This window comes from Apus apus, chromosome 5, assembly GCF_020740795.1.
Source record: "Apus apus isolate bApuApu2 chromosome 5, bApuApu2.pri.cur, whole genome shotgun sequence".
Classification (NCBI taxonomy): Eukaryota; Metazoa; Chordata; class Aves; order Apodiformes; family Apodidae; genus Apus; species Apus apus.
The window spans coordinates 26,596,157-26,618,154 of record NC_067286.1 but is presented as its reverse complement, the minus strand read 5'-3'; the positions used below and the strand labels follow the sequence as shown (position 1 = coordinate 26,618,154).

The following is a 21,998-nucleotide window of genomic DNA, read 5'->3' as shown; positions in this document are numbered from 1 at the left end:
TAAAAATCTAGTTACAGTTAAATTTAAAAATTAGGAAAACTTGTCTGCTTCAGCTGTTGCACTCAAAAGATGCTTCTGTTTCTCCTTTTTCTGAAAGTTTAGTTGAAGTATAGCAAACCTTCTGGAGGCTATTGTGTGGTTTTTTTCTTCCCCACCTGTGTTGCCTGTACAACCACCAGTCCTGGTTATATCCCTGACCTTAATCCTGTTCTTCGCATCTGGCTTTTCTCCTCCCCAGTAATAAGGCTACCAAAGGGATAACATTATGCCATTAATTTTGCAAGGTCTGAATACCCTCTGACTGTCAGGATCCCAAATACTGATGTTTGGTCTCTTACTATTTTTCATTTGGCCTGAGGGCCCTCCAGTTATGACTGTAATAGAATTATTACTACTACTGAAAATAAATATCATGCAAGTTAATATCAACTTACTATATCTATTCAGCCCCACTCTGTGTGGGAGAGCTTTGTGCAGCTTTCATCCCTCCAGGGAGTTTATATTAGATTCATGAGGGAGCAGAGAATTACTTCTTGTCTGGTTTATAATATACTGATTATGAAAAATTCTGGCCAGGATGGTCTAGTGTTCTCTATGCTGCAAATGGACTCTGGTGTTTCTTATTAGGGTGTTCTTGTCCATCCTGATGAAGGAAAGCAAAACTGTTTAAAAAAAGAAAAAGAAAGTCAATCTTGCATTGCTCAGCTATTGTGCTTAGGACCCTGTCAAATTCGTCCTGAGGAGAGGTTGACTTTACAGTTCCATTTGTTCCTCTGCCAAAATGTTAAATCCATACAGTTTCAATGTCCTTACTGCACCAGGCATTACTCCAGATTTTGTGGGCAAGACCTTCCACTGTAAATTCACTGGTGATACCAGTGGGAGGATGCTGATTTACACCTGCCAAGAATTTGCAGGGTTGTTTTTCTTTCTGCCATGTTCCTATACCCACCACTGGAGAAACTGTTTTTATTGCACAAGACAAGCTTTCCTTTTTCCCTTCAGCCCTTCCATTTCTTGGCAGAGAGAGCTCTCATACACTGTAGAACTGCTCATTCGTGTGTGCGCATCACTCCTGCCCCTTGAACTGGGAAAATTAAACTTCAATTAAACTTTTGGTTTCTCATAACAGAAACCTCTTGTGTCATCGGCTCAAGCTGCTCATGGGTGACGTCTACAGACAATTTTGGAAAACCGGACTGGATGTTATCTTCAGTAGATGTCCTGGTGTCTCAGGAGAGGCAGCGGCTGCTTCTGGAAAACAGCTCCTCCCGTGGAGACACTGAAGGTAGGCAGTTACAGTTCCTCTCAAATGGACTTCTCCTTTCTCCCAGCACTGGTAGCAGCTGTGGGTGGCAGCAACAGGAGGCAGCAGGCCAAGGCCCCAGACACAAACCACTAACAATACAGCCATATGCTGGTTCTGGTGCACAACTCCTAAGCGCCTAAGAACCACAAAGAGCCATATAATGTATGTGTACTGCCCAAGGTGTGCATGTATGTACCCTGTATATAGTCAGCCCCTTTATACACTTTCTGTATCTCCCTGTTTAAGGATAAGCTACTCTTGCTTACTGAGGCTGGATTTTTCTATGGAAACTCCATTCTTTGCAAGCCAGGGTTGGCTCCACATGTCTGCTGTCTGACTTGTGAAGTCTTTGGCTTTTGTTTTGTTGTCTTTGCTCTACTTCATTTGGTTTCTTCTCATTCCTTCCATCACTTATTTCTTTATTCCCCTCATTCTTACTTTATTCTTCTTTAACTACTTCCAGTTATTTTTGCATTTTGTGCATAGTCCTGTCCTCATGATTCCTTTTTTCAAACTCCTTATCCGTTTTCCTCTTATTATCTCTCTTCCATCCATGTTGTCCACAATGTGCATCTCTTTTGTTTTTTTCTTTTCTTTTTTTTTTTTTTTTAAATCTCACAGGGAACATTTTCCTCCTGAACACCAATAGGCTCTCAGATAGATGTGAATTCAGCCTGCATAGCCCCATCCTGCCTGGAAGCTTGGACTCTTGCTTGCTGGAACTGGCCATATATTCACAGGATGCTGTTCCACTTCTCCAGAGGTTCACAGTTGAAATCAGATATGTGGAGACAAACAGAAACATTATAATTTCTCTGAGGGTTGGCCATGAGGAGGATGCCAGGTAAGAATCAATTTGCAGCTGTTTAAACTTCAAATTGCAGGGTTGGGTGGAGTCCCTCTAGGCCACAGCTTATCAGTGTCTTCTCCCTTTCTGAGGTCATTGTTGCTGTTACAGCAGAAAATGAAGCTAGAACTGTCAGTACTGAAGTGACAGGACTTCAGTAACAGACCCAGGTTTTACATGTCCCCTCTGCAAAGATCACACTTCGTTAGGATTCACTCTTCTTCCCTCACATTTGGAAGGGTTGGTTCACTGACTCACTATGCTAGGACTATAGATATACAATGCACTCAGTCCAAAAAATACTTGCCCTTGACAATGTGACTGCTATCTCTAAGCATTCAAGGGTCCTATCATTGTTTCAGGGTCACATTTCTCATTTTGAGGTAGGGTTAACTTTACACAATTTTGTAATTTCCTCCTGTCTGCTAAGTTCAGGATCATCCTCTTTGTAGAGTTCATGGTGGGGAAAAACAAAGGCTAGAAGATGTGAAGACAAAAAAGGAAAGTGCAGCAACCCTAGATCTTGTCCTTTATTCTCTTCTCTTTGATCTTCCTAGTGTTTTACGTTGGCATGTAGTCTGGCATGTAGAAAACTGTAGTAAGGAGGAGAAATGGGCAAAGGGGATGAATCACAACAGGAAAAGGAGAAAAGTCCACGTGTCATCTGATTTTGCCATTTTCCATGTGCTTGTTTTTCCTTTGCTACAAACTGCTTTTTAAGAACCTGGGTCAGACACTCAACAGAGCTTTTCATTTCCATCACCTGACTGACTCCTGTGGAGAATTTAGGCAATAGATCCCAATACTTGTTTTCTTTTAATTCTTTGGCACTCCTCAGGCTACCATGGAGATCTGTAGCCAAGACTTCTGGTCAGCCAAAGACAGCAGAGTTTGACTAAAAAACATATTTATTTTATTTGAGATCCCTCTCTCTCTCTCTCTCTCTCTCTCTCTCTCTCTCTCTTTCTCCTGCTTTTTGTTATTGCTCACTTCCTTCCTGGCTACTCTTTCCCCTTCTTCTTGCCAATTTCACAAGGAATCTATTGCATTTTCTGGGATCAGTTTCTAATGTTGTTTTTAGCTACAACTGGCCTTGCTGCTTTGAGTACTTGATGGGTCTCTGCAATGGCAGACACAGCTCTATTTCCCTATATATCTCATAAAGTAGTCTTTTGAGATACTTAGCTGGCCAGACCAGGCTTTGATCACAACCACTGCAGCATCTCTGGAACGGATCATAGATGTTGTTTAACGGCTTGTTTGAGCAAAACAATTCTACATATCATCAAGATTATCATCTCTCTAAAAGTGATGTTATTTACATTTATTAGAATAGAGTTAGATTTACTGGAACTTGGTGTAGACACTGGTATTACTTAATAAGTGAAAGTGCCACTGGTACCCTCAAAGCGTTCAGTATTAAGTATTTAAAGATGGAAGGTAACTGCCTCCTATTTTAAATCAAGATAGAAAGGAGGGATAAAAAAAGGCAAAACAGTTGGTGACCCCATTAGGTCAAATACCCTTCCTTTTCTCCCCAGTTATGGGGGAACTCTTTACAGAATCTCTGCACGATTGCAGAAGTCTAAATGTGCAGGCAAGACAAAATTTATCTCTCACACAGTGATTGAGCTGTTTCTTACTAGGCAAGTGGTCAGATTGAGATCAGAGTAGAAACTTAGAGGACAGGTTTAATTTGGTGCTCCAGAAAATCCTCCTTTAGCCCCTCCGAATAAGAGGATCAAGCTATACTTCATCATAAATTCCAGCTGCACCAGACCATTTCAGTGAACCGGTCTCTTTCTGGACCTAGAAATCTTCTCCTGATGGTGTTCCTCCATTAACTACACAGTTCCCAAAAGCTTAGATACATGTAATGTATGAGAGAAGGTTACTGTCCTGTCCACTTCACTAAGATTTATCATTCACTTGGTAGCATCAGAGCTGACACTCATGTTTTTACACACATACTCATGTTTTTACACATATACACTTTACACGTGAAGGAAAAGTATCAGACAAACCTTCAGACACAATGTCTAAACAAGTAGGGCAGAGTAGCAGGATGTGTTGTTACCACACCTACAGGGCATGGATATTCTGAGTTTCTACCATTAGAGGGAGAATCACTGAGGGAGTGGGGTGTTAGAAATTCTATGTATTTACCAAAAATACATTAAATTATATTTCTCATTATACCAGTAGAGTTCAAACATCAAGAGCCTGTAGCTTTGCTTGCCACTCCAAGCCTTCTTCATCTGGCACTTCTCTCAGAAAGCTGTCTGCACTTTCTTAGGGTACCAGTTACAGTGGTTGTTCAGGTCATATCTAACGTCTTTTTTACTATTTGCTTATCCCTCTTTATTCCACAGACCCAGAAATAGTCACAGCTGAAAATTTTTCTGAGGCCTGTGTGCCTTTGTTTTGAATAGCTTCACGTGCTCGTGTTGTTGACTGCTATTATTTCACTGTTGTCAGCCAAAACTGTTTCAGTAGCAGCTAGTTTCTTTCAACTCTTAAGTACTCACACTTCAGTGAGAATAAAAAAGCATCACTTGGGGCAGGGATAATCTTTTTCCTTTTCTGTTGTCAATAAGTCAAGTTGATTTTGTTCTGTTTTCTTTATGCAATACAAGGCACTGGCCATGATTTTCTTGGTAGGTCAAAAAGCAAAAAGTTCACAGCCATGTGCACAAATAGGTTTTCAGTTAGCCAACCTCGGAAAACAGTTATTGCTTTTTAGTTTTTGTGTCTTTCCCCCTTTTACTGGGGGGGCCTAGTGGTACTAAAATGCCCTGCCAGCTTCTGAGACACTTGTAGAAACTTACCATCTTTGACACTTCTTTTAATGTGGTTGTTTTAATCTGCAAAAATTATTTAAGTGTTACTGTCATCTGTGGAGACATTGCCATATAGTTAATCTGAACATCTAGAAACAGGTGCAGTCATTTGGGTTTCATAAATGAGATGTCCCACTACATAAGCCTTGGAAAGGGAGTAGTCTGGCAAGCGTCCTCTGAAAATGCCTAATACATGCTGACAACAATGAGCACAGCCACGTCCATTAAATAATGCAGCTAGAAAAGGAGAGACTGCCCGGGTGTTGTATAACACCATGCTTTTGAACATTAGTCTGGGATTATCATTTACTAACCTTCATGCTTCTGGTGAAATTGCACCCAAAAATAGACTGGGTCAAAACAAGGACCCTCTGACTGATTGATGAAGGCAAGAGGGGTAGGTTTGTATTCTGCTGTCTCATTTATTTCCTTTTAAATCCAATGGCTAAAACTAGATATTTGTGGAGACTTGCAGGCAACAACTTCCTGTATGTAGAAAAGTAATGTAAAGCTTCTAATTTTTATGTTCACTGATCAGGTCTAGAAGCATTTAGCATACATACCTTTGTGTAATAACCATGCAGTGAGACCCTGTAATTCAGACGGATTTCAGCTTTCCTGAATTTTTCATTCTTAATGAAGAAACTGTCATTCTTAATGTTAAAAGTATTTTTTAGAATTAATGATCAGTTACCTTTGTTGGATATGGAAAGGCATGGCACAGAAAGGATTGGTAAGGAGGGGGAGGAAAGCTTTTGCTCGGCACAGGAGAGCGAGAGGCAGGCTAATGAAAATCAAAAGTTTAAGTTATAGGTTTGCAGGGTGAATCTTGAATTCTCTTGCCTTAGGGATCATGTTGCTTGCAACTCTAAACTTTATATCTATGCAGATGTCTCAGAATTATGTCAGACTCTGATAGGCCTTCCATATCTTCTGATGATTTTAACATCTGTATTTAGAAGAAGAGTAATATTACCTTGTTTCTTGAGATCTGGTTTGACATAAAATTGATAGAAAAGGTATTGCTAAGCTTGGCTTATCTGGAAGCCTGCTGCAATGATCCATCTTCTGCTAGATAAACAATGGGCTTCATTCCTGATTCCGTTAAGAAGATTAAATTGGCTCTGTCTAGCCCCTGTTTGGATAGTGAGACCAAGCAAAGATTGTGTAATTATTTATAGCATTAGAAATCCTGCTGCAGTTGGATTTGGAGGTGAGGCTTTCTTTGGGAATACCTTGATGATGATGATGAGGCTTCATACACGGCAGTATTCTTAGTTCTGCAAAACTGCTTGTCATTTTCATGGTCTCTGGATGCTTTTCAGCTTCTGCTGTGGTGTTCTAAATTGAGAACAACCTCAGTAGTGGAGATATTTTGCTGCAGTACTGGAATGTTTCATGGGTCCTTAGGGCTCTGACTCGGAAGAGCTGCCAGTTCACACAAGTAGTGGTTTAAGATGGTGGCCTTGCTCTTCTACCAGATACCACAGTTCTCCCAGCAGAGATGGCAGAACGGACAGTGTGCCTTTCTCAGTTGTGGCATTTCAGAGGTTAGTTTATTGCCTTAAATCCCCAGTGGTTTTTATTTATTTTTATATACCAGGCTATAAACAGCAAGTTCCATAGTCTCTAACTGATGTAGCATGTAGGATTGAGGTGCAGCAGCTGAACTGGTCATTGTTTTCAACTGTGGGGCAGCAATCTTTTCAGTTGCTTCCCCTAAATGTTACACTGGTGGTCAATCAGAGGCTGTGTGCTACAGGTTCCTCAGGGGTGTGGTAACATCAGTGATACTGCAACGTCTAAGCTGCCATGTGGGTTGTAACTTGGTGGAGGTACTGTGACTATGGTTCAGTGCTTGGAGGGTCTAGGCCCACTGACTTTTGTGGCCAACAGGATGCAATGGAGTGATGCACTAAGCTGTGTCATGTAGCAGAAGTGATTCAGTCCTGACTCAGCAGTGAATGGTCTTGGATGTTGTGCCACAGTGTCGCAGGGGAGAATATATTTATCGGTATATTTGTAAGATACATTTTTAAGTGCTGGACATTCCTGTAATAAAAAATGAAAGTAAAGCATTTGTTCTCATTTGTTAGGTAGGAGTCATGGTGTGATTGTGGTTCAGGGTTGGACATTTCTGAAGGTGAATTAAATGATGTTGAACTGTTGAATATGATCTCATGGGACTGGAGAAATAGGGCCAACTTGACAAGAGGAACTCAACTTCGGATGAGTTTAGGGTATTTGTGGGTATTTGTGTGTATGTACAATGGTGAAAGTGGAAGATGGGGGGATGCCATAGAAGGGATGGTAAGAAACTCTCACCAGAAAAAAGTATGTGATTGGTCTGAAGAGGGAAGAATGAGATAGGTAGCTTATCAGTGGCAAGTAAAACTGGAGAGGGTGGTTAAATAAAGTGGTTTTGGATTTATTGCAAGTTGTAAATTAGGTGGCCTGTGATTTTCATATTGTGTCTGGCAGAAATGTGTTGCTTGTCTAGGTGTTGCCTTTAAATGTGTTTCTGGTGCAGGATGAGGGCTAGATGATCACTTCATGGCAGCCTTAGGCATTTCTCAAAAGAAAAAGCAATACTAGGAGCAGAGCCTGAGCAATACATCTTAACACTGTGGACTGGCCTCCTTATCATCCCACTGGCACTGTATTAGAATCACCTGTCCAGTGTGTCCTCAGCAACATCAGCAGCATGTAGGGTTTGGGTAAATTTAATCTGTGTCATACTTTTTCTGAAGAGAGCTTAGAACAAAAATTTCTTGGTCACTATCAATGCTACAACCCCTTTACACAATAGTAAGATATAGTTTTAACTGTATTTTATTGTCTCATCAGCATGATGTAGAAGGACAGTTTTTAAAAATAAAAATGAAGTTAAAAGATTTTTAAGAATACTGCTACTTTATTTTAATGACACCTGGATATCTTGACTTCCAGCAAACTGATTTGAGTGAGATACTTTGAAAATTCCTATTTGGTATCTCTCTAGCTTTCGATGCCTAATAACCTCCTTCAAAATTAGAGTCCATAGGACCATCTCTCTTTCTCTGAACTGCCACAAGAGCTGTACAACTGGGAAACCGTTGCTGTTTAGAGGATATGGCATTTGTTCTATGGTGAAATGTAAACTGCCAGAGCAATCTGCATTTTATTTATCACCACTTCTTTTCTTCCCCTTGCTTTGTGGGTACACTTTAGCTTGTTAAGATTAGATGGAGAACACACAGAAAAATGTTCTCACATTGACAGAGCCAAGGAACATTCAGGGCCAGACATTCACTTCCAGAACATACAATGTCAGCGTTGGCTTGAGGAGATTCCGTGACTTGTGCAGCTGCTTGGTTGATGTGCACTTGCAAGAGCAAACAGAACACAACCATATATGTGGAAGGCACATATGGGGGGGTGGGGGTGTCCAAAACTGGCAATAATTTAAGCCACACTGTAACTTAAGAATTACTTGGAATGGTTGAACCTTTTCATCCTTAGCAATAGAATCTGTGGCAAAGATAAACGAATGTGAGCTTGTTAGGCTGAACATCACTTGTTTTATATTAACACTTGTTTATGTTGGAGTTTATATTCATTGATCTACTCCCTGTGTGGATGCTGTTACTTCTATTTGGTAAAGTGCAGAAGCTTTATGCTAGAGACTCCATGGATCCCAGCATGCTGTGTGTTTGTCTGATAGCTCCTTGTTGTCTTCTAGGATGAAATGGAAATACCTGATGGCCCAGATTGGCCGAATAGAAAGACCTTTTAAAATCACCTTGCTCTATTCAAGTTGTGGAGCACAAGAGGTTGGTGTACTGGCAGTGGGCTCCTTGCAACTGAGCAACTGTTTTCACGGTATGTTGCAATACAGTCAGGTTTGGAATATACAAATGCAGTCAGAAAAGAGAGCAGCACCCTTTCGAAATTTATGAGTGGAATCTGGGAGTTGGTCAGATGGGATTTAAATGAAAGCTGATTCTCCTCTTGGGTTTCTGGCAGTGCTTACCTGACAAGGGACACATTTGCATATGTTTTGTGTGTGCACACATGTACGAGCTCCAAAGGCAGAGTTGAAGCTCAGAATTATAGAACAGATTTAAGTGATCCTCTCTGCTTTTCAGCTTTGCTTTGGCTTGATCTTTGAGAAAACAACAGGGTTTATGCTGCAACCAGAAACAGGGATGGAAAAAAGTATTTTCCTAGATTATTTTTGCATTTAATATTTTTCTTTTTAAAATAATCAAGAATAAACTAATCTGTGACACCAAAGCCTTTTCCATACTGGGGCTCTATCATCCAAATCTATAAAGAAAAGAAACATTGATCTGCTCACTACTGCCAGGCTGAGAACTTCTGTCTGAAATTAAAATAATCGAAATGCAATTATTTTCTTCGAAGTAGTGAGTGCTCAGCTCAAAAATCCTCAGTTTTGCCTGGCACTTAGAGTCCTGCTGGGAATGTCATGCAAATGATCCTCAGTAGCTGTGCATAACCTTGCTAATGTTATTTAGGCTTCTTGGAAATACATGAGTCTGTTGTCACAAGCAGCCTGCAGGTTGGAGACATAATCTTCCCTTCCTTGTTTTCATGCATTGATGCTGTGCTGTTGCCTCCATTTTGCAGACACTGTAGAAATAGTTTGACATGTAATATAAAAAGCTTCAAATGTATAAAGAGAATACTGGTTTCACTGAGCTGTTTCATAATATATCATGAGACTGGTTTTGATCACATTAGAGATTTTTATTTATTTCCATCATTAATCTTTAATTGAACAAATGTTATATTTTAATGTCATGGTTTTTTGAGAGTCATGGAGTTTTGAGGGGATACATAAAGCCTGAAGCATCATGCTAAACACTCAGTGCTTAAATAAGCTGATGCACGTACCTAGCACAACACAATGCCATGAAGAAATACTATTTGTATTGGGTTTCAAGTGGCGAGGTTTTGATAGTGGGGGGCGCTACAGGGGTGGCTTCTGTGACAAGCTGCTAAAACCTTCCACCACGTCTGGCAGAGCCAGTGCCAGCTGGCTAACCATGTCAGACCTGCTGCTGGCCAGAGCTGAGCCCATCAGTGATGGTAATAGCCCCTCTGGGATAACATACTTAAGAAAGGGAAAAGAAAAAACAGAGCAATTGCAGCTGGAGGGAGGAGTGAGAACATGTGAGACCAACAACTCTGCAGACACCAAAGTCAGAGAAGAAGGATGGGGTGGAGGTGTTCTTGGTGCTGGAGCAGAGGTTCCCCTGAAGCCTGTGGTGAGTCAGGCTGTTCCCCTGTGCCACATGAAGGTCGATGGTGGAGCAAAATATCAACCTGCAGCCTGTGGAGGACCCCACGCTGGAGCAGGCAGATGCCGGAAGGAGGCTGTGACCCTATTGGAAGCCTGTGCTGAAGCAGGCTCCTAAGTAGGACCTGTGAACCTGTGGAGACAGGAGCCCATGCTGAAGCAAGTTTGCTGGCAGCACCTATGACACCACGGAGACCCATGCTGGAGCAGTTCATAAACAACTGCAGCCCATGGAAAGGACTCGTGCGTCTCCCATGGGGGGGACCCCACACTGGAGCATGAGGATAGTGTGAGGGGTCCTTCCCCTGAGGAGAAAGGAGAATGAGAGACAATGTGTGATGAACTGACCATAACCCCCATTCTCCATTCTGCTGGGGGAGAAGAGGTCAAGAAATCAGGAGCAAAGTAATTTGAGCCCAGGAAGAAGGGAGGGGTGGGGGAAAAGCGCTTTAAGATTTGGTTTTTATTTCTCATTACCCTGCTCTGATTTGATTGGCAATAAATTAAACTAATTTCCCCAGTCGAGTCTGTTTTACCCATGATGGTAATTGGTGAGTGATCTCCCTGTCCTTATCTTGACCCGTGAGCCTTTCATTAATTATTTTTTTTCCTCTCTCCTGTCCAGTTGAGGAGGGGAGTGACAGAGTGGCTTTGGTGTGCACCTGGCATCCAGCCAAGGTCAACCCACTGTTTCAGACTGTGTACCTGGATTGCTGCCGAGGTGCCCTTTTCTCTTCCTTCTGGAAGAAGTTCCCTAGCTTTTGTTTTTTAAATTTTTTGCAGTAACAATCTCAGGGGAATTTCTGTGCAGAGCTCTGCTAAAGAGGAGCAGGTCCACAAGAGACCAAGACAAACGTGTAGGTCCATAACAAACACATGCACACACACATCCACCAGACAGGCTGGGTGCATTAAGAGTCATGCTTTTGGGAAATACCAGAAACACTGTGTTCAGCCTGGTTCCTGGTTCCTGTGCTGTCAGTCCAAGGATCCCGGAGTAGAGCTGACTAGACTAACTGGGATGCATGAGTGAAGTTCTTGCCCAGTGAGCTGACTTGCTGGAGAAGCAGCTATCTTCAGGGACTGGATGCTGCAGAGCTGGCACAGAAATGTGGCAGCAGCAAGAACCTTAGTCGAGCCTGAATCTCAAGAGGGCATAGCAACAAGTCTGTCAGGAGCAGAGCTCAGTGGGTGTCTCTGCCTCCAGCAGCAGTGTCATGCAATGTGCCACAGCTGCTGGGCAGGTGCTCAGCCACATCTGCAGGACTGAGAAGCACAGTGGGAAACAGCAAAGTTCTTCATTTTAAAAAAACAAACAAACAGAACAACAAAGTTATTATCTAAAGGAAGCACAAACACAGCAGAAGACAGTGGGAAAGGAGCAATGAATTTGGTCTCCATGATCTGCAGAAATCTCATGCAGGGTAAAAACCTACATGGTAAGAAGCAGAGGTGAGTATCATTTCTCACCCAAAGGACAGTTTCTGAGGTCCTACACATGAATGCTGATACACACAAAGGGTCAAACGTTATTTTGACTCATTACTGGGCTTCTTTCTCTTCTTCCTTTAGGTAAAGAAAACCAAGATATTTCCGTATATGACAAAGGCTCCACATTCCCCTGCCTTCATGGAGGATGTGTCAGCCACCTACAAATCTGTGAATTCACCAGTGATTGCCCTGCTAAAGAGCAGGAAGGAGTGAGGTGTGGTGAGTATGTGGCATGGCATTTTGTTGGAGCCTTCATCTCATTATAAGGAATAATTTAGAATGAAAAATAAGTTAACTTTATTCCATTTCTAGATTAATTCAGTATTTTACCTCCTGAATTAATTTAGCCTATTTACACTAATTAAATACCAAGATTCTCTTTGAAAATTCACCCTATAGAGGATAAAATGGATATGTTTTTCTTGGTTTAGTTTGGTAGTTTTTTTGAAATATTGCAGTGAGCGGCACAATGACTGGCCTTTCATAGGTGCTGCTCCTTCAGAGAAAGGCAAAACCTTATTTACGTGTCTGCAGCTGGGTGAGAAATTCCTACTGGACTCCAGGTCTGAACCTCCCTTCAGTGGAAGGTGTTAATAATCTCTCTAGTGCCAGCCACCAACACAGTCATAAATCTGTCCCTCCAAGATCCCAGTTCAGAGTTCTTGCACATCATGACAGAGAAATCCCCTGGCTCAGTATATGTGGTATTAAGAAGTATAATGGAATTTTTGTTGCAAGTACAGTGGCAGAGATCTAAAATAATCTGTTGATTTGCCTTCCTTTAAATGGACACAGAATTGTGATGCCTGTGGTTTCCTATGCAGCAAGATCTTTACAAACATATGGCAGTGATTTACCCTCCTTCAGATTAAGAGCTGCAGTTTTGCACAGGACAGAACTACGAAGTCTCAAATATCTCCAGAAGCAACGTGTTGGCTTTCTGATGGTTACTCTGGAAACAAATAAATGAAACCTATTAATGTTTTGACACTGAAAAACTGTATATCATAGGTTGGGTATCTTAGAGAACCATGGTGAGTTTGGACTTTCGCTGCTGTTTGTGTTCTTCCATAATCAGGTTTCTCCTGTATTCCTGCTTTTTCTTATTTTCTGCTGTAGACAGTCTCCCAGAGGGCTCACATTGCTCTTTTGAAGAGGGTCTGTGTGGCTGGACACTGAATGAAACTGCAGCATCTCCTTGGTCTATTCGGGGCTTTACTGAAGTGATTCAAGATTACTCATTTGTAGGGTCTACCTTACAATCCACTGGAGGTAGGTTCCTCATAGTTCTCTCTCACTCTCTCTCTGAATGTGTGTATGTATACAATAGTCTTGAGTTTAGGGTTTTTTTAAACTGTTTTAGTTTTTGGCATCATCGTCAAGTGAACTTGAGCATCAGTATTATCTATAGCAACTTTAAAAGTTGCTAAAATTAACTTTCGAACATGATTCAAAACTTTATAGGGAACAAGTTGTGCAACAATCTTAACACAAAACTATCAGAGACCAGAATTTTCCTTCACATTAATAAATTATATAACTAATTATCTTTTTTCTAAATATACCTCTTCCTCTTCTGAGTTACACAGTGGCAAAGTACTTCAGTAGTATAATATCTGTTGCATCACAAAGAAAAAATTGTCCAAGAGAACCAGGCACCCTGTAGAAACAGATCTTCTGGAGTCCCTTGCCAGACAACCAGTGGGTTAGGAAAAGCATGACATGTAAGCATATCCCAAGACTAAGTGATTGTACACATTCTGTGCCTTAGAACATCACAATAAAATAGTGAGATAATTCCCAGAACTTTCAGCTTGATAAATAAGAAGGAGGGAGGCCAGACTCTCACATGTTCAGATTGAAAGTCAGAATTGTTAGCAAAGATGAGTCTTGCCTCACAATTTCCTTTCAAAAGGAAGGGTATCCATATGAATGTCTCTTGAGAAGTTCTATTAACCTGTCCCTTGGAACAAAGACTACAGGTAAGCTCTTCCAGCCCAGTGTTTGTCTCTGCAAGAGTCACTGATGATAATGGTGTAAGAATTAGGGCTGATCAGGACTTCATTTTAGATTGGGATGAGCCTCCTGTATGGGAAGATACTTGAGTGACCTCTGAAGTTTGTGCACGCATGTTTCAGGAAAGGGTTTGGGATGTTGACTTTTGTGCTGCTGAAATCTACCAGAGTGCTTATATCCTTACTGATAGATTTGCTCTCAAGCCACACTTACCATCTTACTTACACTCTGCTTCAGCACAATGATGTTCAATTATTTCAACAGAGTATATAAAAAAGCAAATAATCCCTTTGTCTTTTCTGATTCACTTTTCACAGGACACTTCCTCTACCTGCGAGCAGACAGCAAGCAGACGAGCGGTATGGCCAAGGCTTACAGCACCAGCTTGCCAGCAAGTATTGCCACTGAAGACTACCAGGTATCTGATTCTATCTTAGCACTTTTGTGGTGCTGTAGACACTGTTTGTGCAATTAGCCCACTTTCCTGTGCCTCTGCACACTCTGCAAAACAATTGCCAGCGGAAGAGTTGGCTATACTGCCTAGCTAGCTACTTGTTGAAAGCTAGAAAGATGTGTGGTGCATTCCCAGTAAGTGAAAGCATGAGCCCCAAATCAGCTCCTCATTATGGTAAACTCCCCCTCCTAACCGTACCAACTGCTCCTCTGAAGGGTACTGACCATTTGAACTGCATGGCGTGGCCTTGGTTTGTAGGAAAGGGAGATGGCAGTCTGGGTTGTTGAGCTGTTTACTATACCTGCTGCTGGGGCTTCTCTGCATAAACCCTGCAATACTTCTGTAGGAATTAACAGACTTGTCAATTTCACTGGTAAATAGAGTTTGAAGTTTGTAGACATTATGTTTTCCAGGAATAGATGAAGATAATAAACTTCTGTTCACATTCTTCAGGAATCTCAAAAGGTGAGGGCAGCCTGGCATGGATAAAATCACATTAACTTGCCTTCAGCCCAAATCTCTCTGAAGAATAAGGGGAGCTTCGAGGTGGTGGAATTAAAAATATTAATAATACTGCACTCATAGCACTTGGGAAAATTAAGCTGCAAGTTTGAGCTGGAGTCCAGCCCTGCTAGTGGAAACCAGAAAGCTTTGATGCCTTCTAATTAGAGTTGGCAGAAGAAATACAGTGCAGGTGCCAAAAATGTAACCAGCCTTTATATTTATTTATAAATCCAGGTCACGTTTGCTGGCTAGTTCCAACCGACTAAAAAGTGCTTGGAGCTAGGTTCACAAAACAAGGAGAAGCAGTAACTGTTGGTTATGGTGTAAAGGTCACAGGAGATCTGGGCCCATTGTCTCCTCCACCAGAAAGGATTTCAACCCGCATTTCAGAAGCAAAGAACTTCTGTGGCTGGTCTTTGCAGTGCAGGCGTGTGTCTGCTCCCTTCCTGCTGGTGCTCTCTGTAACATGAAGAGCAGCTGATGGCCCAAAGTGGTGATGGAATTGGCAGATTTCACTTGCTCTCTGGCAAAGCAGAAGGGGTTGCTCTGAAGAAAGTAGAATGACTCCTGCTTCAAGATACTCTGGGCTGATGATCAAGTTGCTTGCCTGTTGTGTGGGTACTACAGTCCAGATGGTGCCTTTGACTTGGAGCAAGTAAATGGATTGAAGTTTCCTGCCTCTAGAGACAGCCCAATTCCTTGTTTCAAGGGCATTTGGGGCTTGCCCCTTGAAGTGCTTTTGTGTCCTATATAGTGCCTGGGTATAGATTGAGCCGTATCAGTGCAACACATGGGTGGTTACAATAGGAATCCTTAGAAGAATTAAACTGTGGTTCAAGCCCTTTCACAGGAATCTTCAAGCTGGTGAGAACACTGAAAAGAAATGTGGTTAGGATTGTTTTTCCACAATAACCTAACTCTAGTGGAAGTATTTAATGCTAAAGCATTTATTGGGTTCAAGCCTGTGTTCTTTTTCTTTACTACTTCTTGTTTCTGAAGAAGATAACAAGGCAACCAGTATGCCTTCGACCAGGTGGTGTCTGAGGCCATGAACATTGTCATGAGTGGCTGGAGAACAGTTGCCCAACAGGAGTATCAGTCAGTGCATCCACAGAGAAAATGATGTGCTAGGACAGTGATGAGTCATGCCCAAGCAGTGGGAGGACCTTAGTGGTACGCCTGATTGAACAGTTTGACCCAGGACCAAAGGTCTGGTGTCTTGGAGCTCTGGGGAGGGGAGAAGCAAATACTTCCCCCTTTTTATCACAGGCTATCAGTCTTTTTCTCTTCTTCCTCTATTGCAGATCCAATTCTCAGTGCATGTTTTTGGCAGCTACAATGGTACCCTCTCCTTCTCTGTCACAGAAGAGATAAAGGGAGCTCAAGTCACCTTGCCAATGTGGGAAAGGGCAGGAAGCTGGAGTGACCACTGGTTTCTCATCACCTTACCAATGCCAGTGCTAAAGAACCGGTAAGAGCTCAACCAGCAGCACCCAGGGTTACCCCTACAGATTTAGTAAATTGTTACTGTCTTTGCTGTGAAGCATCACTTTCATCCTTGCCTTCTTCAAGAGCAGCTTCTACTGAAAGGATTGTATGAATATTGCAATTCTGCTTGCTGAGGAAGTATTCTTCTGTGCATATCTTCGTGCTTATACACAGCTTAGCTCAGCACAAGCCCACTCTGTGTCTGCACTTCCATGCAGCTTCAAACAGTGCTTAGGTATTGGGAATAGCAAGTGTCTGGACTAGAAACATGTTACCAATCTGAGAAAGCCAGTACACTCACAGCGACAAAGTGCTCCCAGTAAAGAGCTATATCAGCAAAGCTGCACTTTGTACAGTAAAACAGGCATGGGAGTTAATTCAGTGGTAAAACCCCAGGTTAGCCAATCCAACTGTCTGCCCTGGGATCTGTAGCAGTGCAGCCTAGGCAGCAGGAGATCATTCATTGCCACATCACTGATGCAACAACCTCAGGGAAAGACCATTGCCCATATCAGCCTTGCACTATACTTTCCACAGTTTTAAATGTGAAAATACAGGGTAACAGGAGTTTTCAAGCGAAGTAAAAAATTGAGGATTGAAAGAATTTCAACTGAATCTATTTTTTATGAGATATTTCTCCTCCCTCACCTATTGTCATTCAGTCTCAAGCCAGGTAGGTGGTATTAGCAGCTAGTTATTTTGCACAACACAAACAATTATTAAATTGCTTCAATCTGGGTTTTTTTTGCATGTTCCTCAGGAAGGCCTGTTTCATGTGACACTTAACAAAAAAATCACAAAGTCTATACAGTGAATATTATAAATGGAAAATATCTATGTAATATTGGCATTCAAGAGTGGCTCAAAACTTGATGGATTAGAAGGTGTGAGAGGATTCTTTTTAACGTCAAATATTCTCTGCATCTCTGTATAAAAGGCCAAGGGATCTGGGTCTGGAAGTGATAGCAATTCAGATTCAAGCAGCAGTAAAACTCAGAGAAAGAGAATGTTGTTCCACTCTCCTTCTAGTTTAATTTCACCATTACCTTTGATATCTGTATTATGTGTTTCCCAAAAGCACCTTTGCCATGAATTACTCCGATAGGATAGGTCTGCATGCTGGCAGTGTATTTAATATTCTTGTCTGATGCACTCTGGAGCCCCGTGGATTAGCATCTGTTCAGTTCTGCATATGTAAAGTATGACCAGTGAATCTGTCCAGAATAGCTCTTTTCCCCAGGCACATTCACATGGAACTATCCACAGCAGAGTTCCAGGAGCTTGTCAGAGGTATTTAAGACCTTCTGCCTCCTCTGATTTATGGTCCCTTATGTCTGTGCCCTGAAGCCTCCAATTTCTGTATCAGCCCTCAGTTCTGAAGCAAAATCCCTCTTCTGTGGCAGGAGGTAATGGACAGCAAGATACTTTAGGAAGCACTAGTTAGCACTACATGAAAAAAAATACATATTCAGATACTGTAATATTTGAAAGAGTTGAACAGATTGACAAAATGAAAGCAGTAAGTAGGTCATGCATGTGTGTATTAAATGACAGTCTGTTCCAAGTAGTTCTATCTTGTTTCACTTCATGCAACTTTTTTGTATGCCTTTTTCAAACTAATTTAAAACTGATGTGGCACAACAGTGATAATCACTGTGGTGAGGCTGGAACTGTTCAATCTAGCAAGCAGTCCTCTGCTACCTGAGCTAGCCAAGTGGCTAACAGAAGTAATAAGTTGTTATTTGATGAGCAATCTATAACAGAAACAGAAGCAGCATACACTTTGTTGGAAGACAGCTATTTGGCCCAAGTGAGAAAATCCTGGTCTTCGTGCTCCCAGGACATGAGTTCCATCCCCAAGCATCTTGCCTTGTTCCTTTCATACTCTGCTCCTTCTATCCCATCTGTCGTGGTTTGGGCCTAATATGACAATAAAGAACCAGCCATGTGGCCACTCACAGAAGGGGAGGACAAAAGCTCTTGGGTCGAGAAAAAGGACAAGGAGGGTTCTTCACCGATTAAGGTCCAGGGCAAAACAGACTCAACTTGGGGAAAAATAATAATTTAATTTCACACTAATCAAACACACACAGGACACAGACACACACAGAGCAGTACTTACATACGTTACCCCCACCCCTCCCTTCTTCCCGGGCCCAAATAACTTTGTTCCCAGTTTCTCTCCCTCCTTCCCCCCAGCGGCACAGGGGGACAGGGAATGGGGTTTAGAGTCAGTTCACAGGCTGGTGGTTCCTGCTGCTCCTTCCTCCTCAGGAAGAAGGATTCCTTACAGTCCTTCCCTGCTTCCCCACGTGGTCCCTCCCATGGAAGAGTCCTCCACGAACCTCTCCTTCATGAGTCCTTCCCACGAGGTCCGGAGCTGCTCCAGCCTGGGCTTCCCACAGAGTCACGGGTGCTTCGGGAACAAACTCCCCTGGTGCCGGGGTCTTCCACAGCTGCATAATCCAAGTCCACTGGCAGCAAGTCCAAGTTCAGCACTCCTGGTGCCTTCAGCGAATGCTCCACCACGTTCCTCTGTGAATGCAGGGGGACAGCTGCCATCTCACCATGGGTTGCAGGGAAACTTCTACTTGGGCACCTTCTTCCAGCACAAACCACTCTATGATTCTATGAAGCTGTTGCTAAAAACTACTTATATATCCCCTCCATGGCCCCTCCTCCTAACCGCTAAGTCTTATCTACTTCTGGCCACATCAAGCTGTTCATGTCCTGATACAGCGACTATTTGTTTTGCAGTTCATGTCTACCCCCCCTTTTCCTTTTACAATCTGTCCACCAGACCCTGGCTACACCCCCTCCTACCCACTTTGGTACTGGCTGCCAAGGAACCAAGGAAAACATTGCCCTTTAATAAAACAAGAGAAAGACAGGAGTAACCCCATTGTAAAAGGCCACCAAATTTGTAAGGCAGGATTTGCCCTTAGTGAAGCCATGTTGACTGTCACCAGTCACCTCCTTATTTTCCATGTGCCTTAGCATAGTTTCCAGGAGGATCCGCTCCATGATCTTGCCTGGTACAGAGGCGAGACGGGCTGGCATGTAGCTACCCAGGTCTTCCTTTTTTCTGGTTTTAAAAACAGTGTTTATATTTCCCCTTTCCAGCCAGTTGGAACTTCACCATAAGGCCACAGTTTCTCACATATGATGAACAGTGGCTTAGCAAATTCATCTGCCAGTTTCCTCAGAACCCATGGATGCATCTCATCAGATCCTGTGGATTTAGGCACTCTCAGGTTCCTTAGATGGTCTCAGACCTGATCTTCTCTCTTCATTCTCCCAGTTCCTGCCTTTAGCTTCTGTGGCTCGGGCAGTGTGGCTTGAGCACTTGTCAGTGAAGTCTGAGGCAAAAAAGTAATTGAGTACCTCAGCCTTCTCTATATCCTGCATGACCAGGTCTCCCATTTCCTTCCAGAGAGGGTCCACATTTTTCCTTGTCTTCCTTTTATCACTGACATACCTACAGAAGCTTTTTTTGTGCCCTTCGATGTCCCTGGCCAGACTTAATTCTACCAGGGCTTTAGCTTTCTTAGCCTGATCCAAGGCTGCTCAGACAATTTCTGTGTTCCTCTCAGGCTATCTGTCCACCCACTGTAGGCTTTCTCCAGTGAATGTATTTCTTAGGAGAAAAGGAAGACAAACTATGGTTTGATGATCAGCCTCTCAGTTGGGCATCTGGCTACTTGTAAAACTGCTTCTGGTGTTCAGCTGGTAAATTCCCTCACTTGGTTCATGCACACAGGGAAAAGGCTGTTATCAGAAGAAAACCAGATGGGCAGATGACCAGGCATGAGAGAGCTGGAGAGTGTAATATTCTGAAGTCAGCAAAATGAGCTCAGTGACAAGGAATATGGGAAACTCCTCTGGCTAACACAGTACGGAGGTCAAAAGGCAAACTCCTCCCCTTTTTCTGAAGTTATGAGGAAAGGAATGTATGCAAAGCCCAGAGATGTCTTTTCTCATGCACTGGGGAGAGCATCATTCCCCAGACTCCCTCTTGTACTCAGCTGGAGCAGAAATCTACCTTGTAGCACAGTGCTATGGACTCTCTTCTGCTCTGACTCCATGGACCAGAAGCAGCACATTGACCTGACTGAGGGTATACTGCCATGTGGGTGCCTAAAGTAAGGGGTATGCTGTGGCACAGTAAATGTGGCTTGGAGGTCCTAGAGGAAGTGCCCTAGTCCTGGGCGCTGGGTGCTGTGACTTCATCTTTCATCAACTGCCTGGGGGAGTTACTGACTTGTTTCAGCAGACTTGCACACAGGGTTAGAAAATGCAAATGTATTGCTTGGGCTGCTAATAGGCAAGTTTCTGTAGGAAAGGGATCTAATGGAAAATTCCCCTGCTAATCCCATAACTAAGAGAATGTCATTCAGGAGACGCTTGATTGGCATTTTCTGCACCAACACCTATTCCCAGAATGCTTAAATCCTGTAGGTGTGAATGCTTTCATTTAAGAACAAGGAGTCATTCTTGAGTTGAGGTAAAAGCAGCTTACTCTAAAGCTTTGGATGCAGCTATGCAATGTTGTATTAACTGCAGATATGGACTAGCATCTGGCTGGTGGGTGGAATACACATCCAGACTCTGTTGCCACTAATTTGGGACAAGTGTGTTCCTAGGCTGCATGATTAATGTGTTAGGCAGTTCAGTGCTTGATCTCTCATAAATCATTGAGCTTCATCAGTGACAGCAGTAGAGATCCTCTCCATATGCTTTTAATAAGCTCTAAATGGACTGGACATCAGACATCTGTTTATTTTTGAAAATCAACAACAAACAATTCAGTCAGATCCGTTAGAAGGAGATACTGCAGCCCATTTTCTTTCTTCCTTGTGAATTCAGAATATGGCAAAACATATGGGATGTGACACACCTCCTGGATAAACAGCTAAATACCTGGTCACAGTGGAAAAATATAAGACAGCCCAGAAAGTGAACACTTCAGAGAGTTATGGCTGAAATTTAAAATGCCCTGACTTTCAGCTGAATTAAACTTATGTCACCTTGTTGAGTTACACTGGCTGAGGATCAGGCCCAAGATTCTTGTCTATATGGATATTGTTATTCCGTTCAGTTTTCACTCTGGCTATCTCTTTGGGGATGGAAAGAAGGAGACTCTGTTTTCCCTTCCCTTTTGCACATGTCTACTTCCTTGACTGTTTATACCAAGTGAATAAGGATGGTTGTCTGTATGTAACTAAAAGTGAGGATCAGTAATTTCTGTTTCTGCATGTGCATGTAGCAGGGGAAGTAGGACTCTCATTCTTTACCCCCATGAAATGTGTTGTTATATTAATGTTGGTTGGTCCTTACTAACTACTGATGTGTGAATAAAATTTCTAGCAACCGCCAGCAGGGCTTGTCTGGAGGAAACATTCAAAATAGAAATAATTTTCATTCAATGATAAGGGAACATTGTATTTTTGTTGTTGTTTGGTTTTTTTTACCCCCTCTGACTTCTCTAAAACTTCTGTCTTATTACAAAGGTTTCAACTGCAACTCCTGGCAACCTGGGGCTGGAATTCCCGAGCTGACATTGCTATCGACAATATTACGTTTGGACAGGACTGCTTTGCTCATGGTGAGCCACAAATGTTGCAGAATCCCTTAATGAGTTTTCATAGTGTAATCAGCACCCCACAGATCCAGGACACACACACACACACTGTTCTCCCCACAGTGTGCATGTGGATCATTTGTATTGGCTTTTACAGCACAGTGTG

At 42.5% G+C, this 21,998-nt stretch overlaps 1 protein-coding gene across 1 annotated transcript in view; it reads left to right on the top strand.

Annotated features, from left to right (window-relative positions):
- The window catches only part of LTK (leukocyte receptor tyrosine kinase), a 93,629-nt gene that overhangs the window by 42,580 nt on the left and 29,051 nt on the right, over positions 1-21,998 (top strand). The window contains exons 3-10 of the mRNA XM_051622011.1: positions 1,133-1,288; positions 1,931-2,153; positions 8,718-8,857; positions 11,871-12,008; positions 12,909-13,061; positions 14,123-14,223; positions 16,068-16,234; positions 21,762-21,856. Coding sequence (XP_051477971.1) covers positions 1,133-1,288; positions 1,931-2,153; positions 8,718-8,857; positions 11,871-12,008; positions 12,909-13,061; positions 14,123-14,223; positions 16,068-16,234; positions 21,762-21,856 — 1,173 coding nt within the window. The remainder of the gene's footprint in view (positions 1-1,132; positions 1,289-1,930; positions 2,154-8,717; positions 8,858-11,870; positions 12,009-12,908; positions 13,062-14,122; positions 14,224-16,067; positions 16,235-21,761; positions 21,857-21,998) is intronic.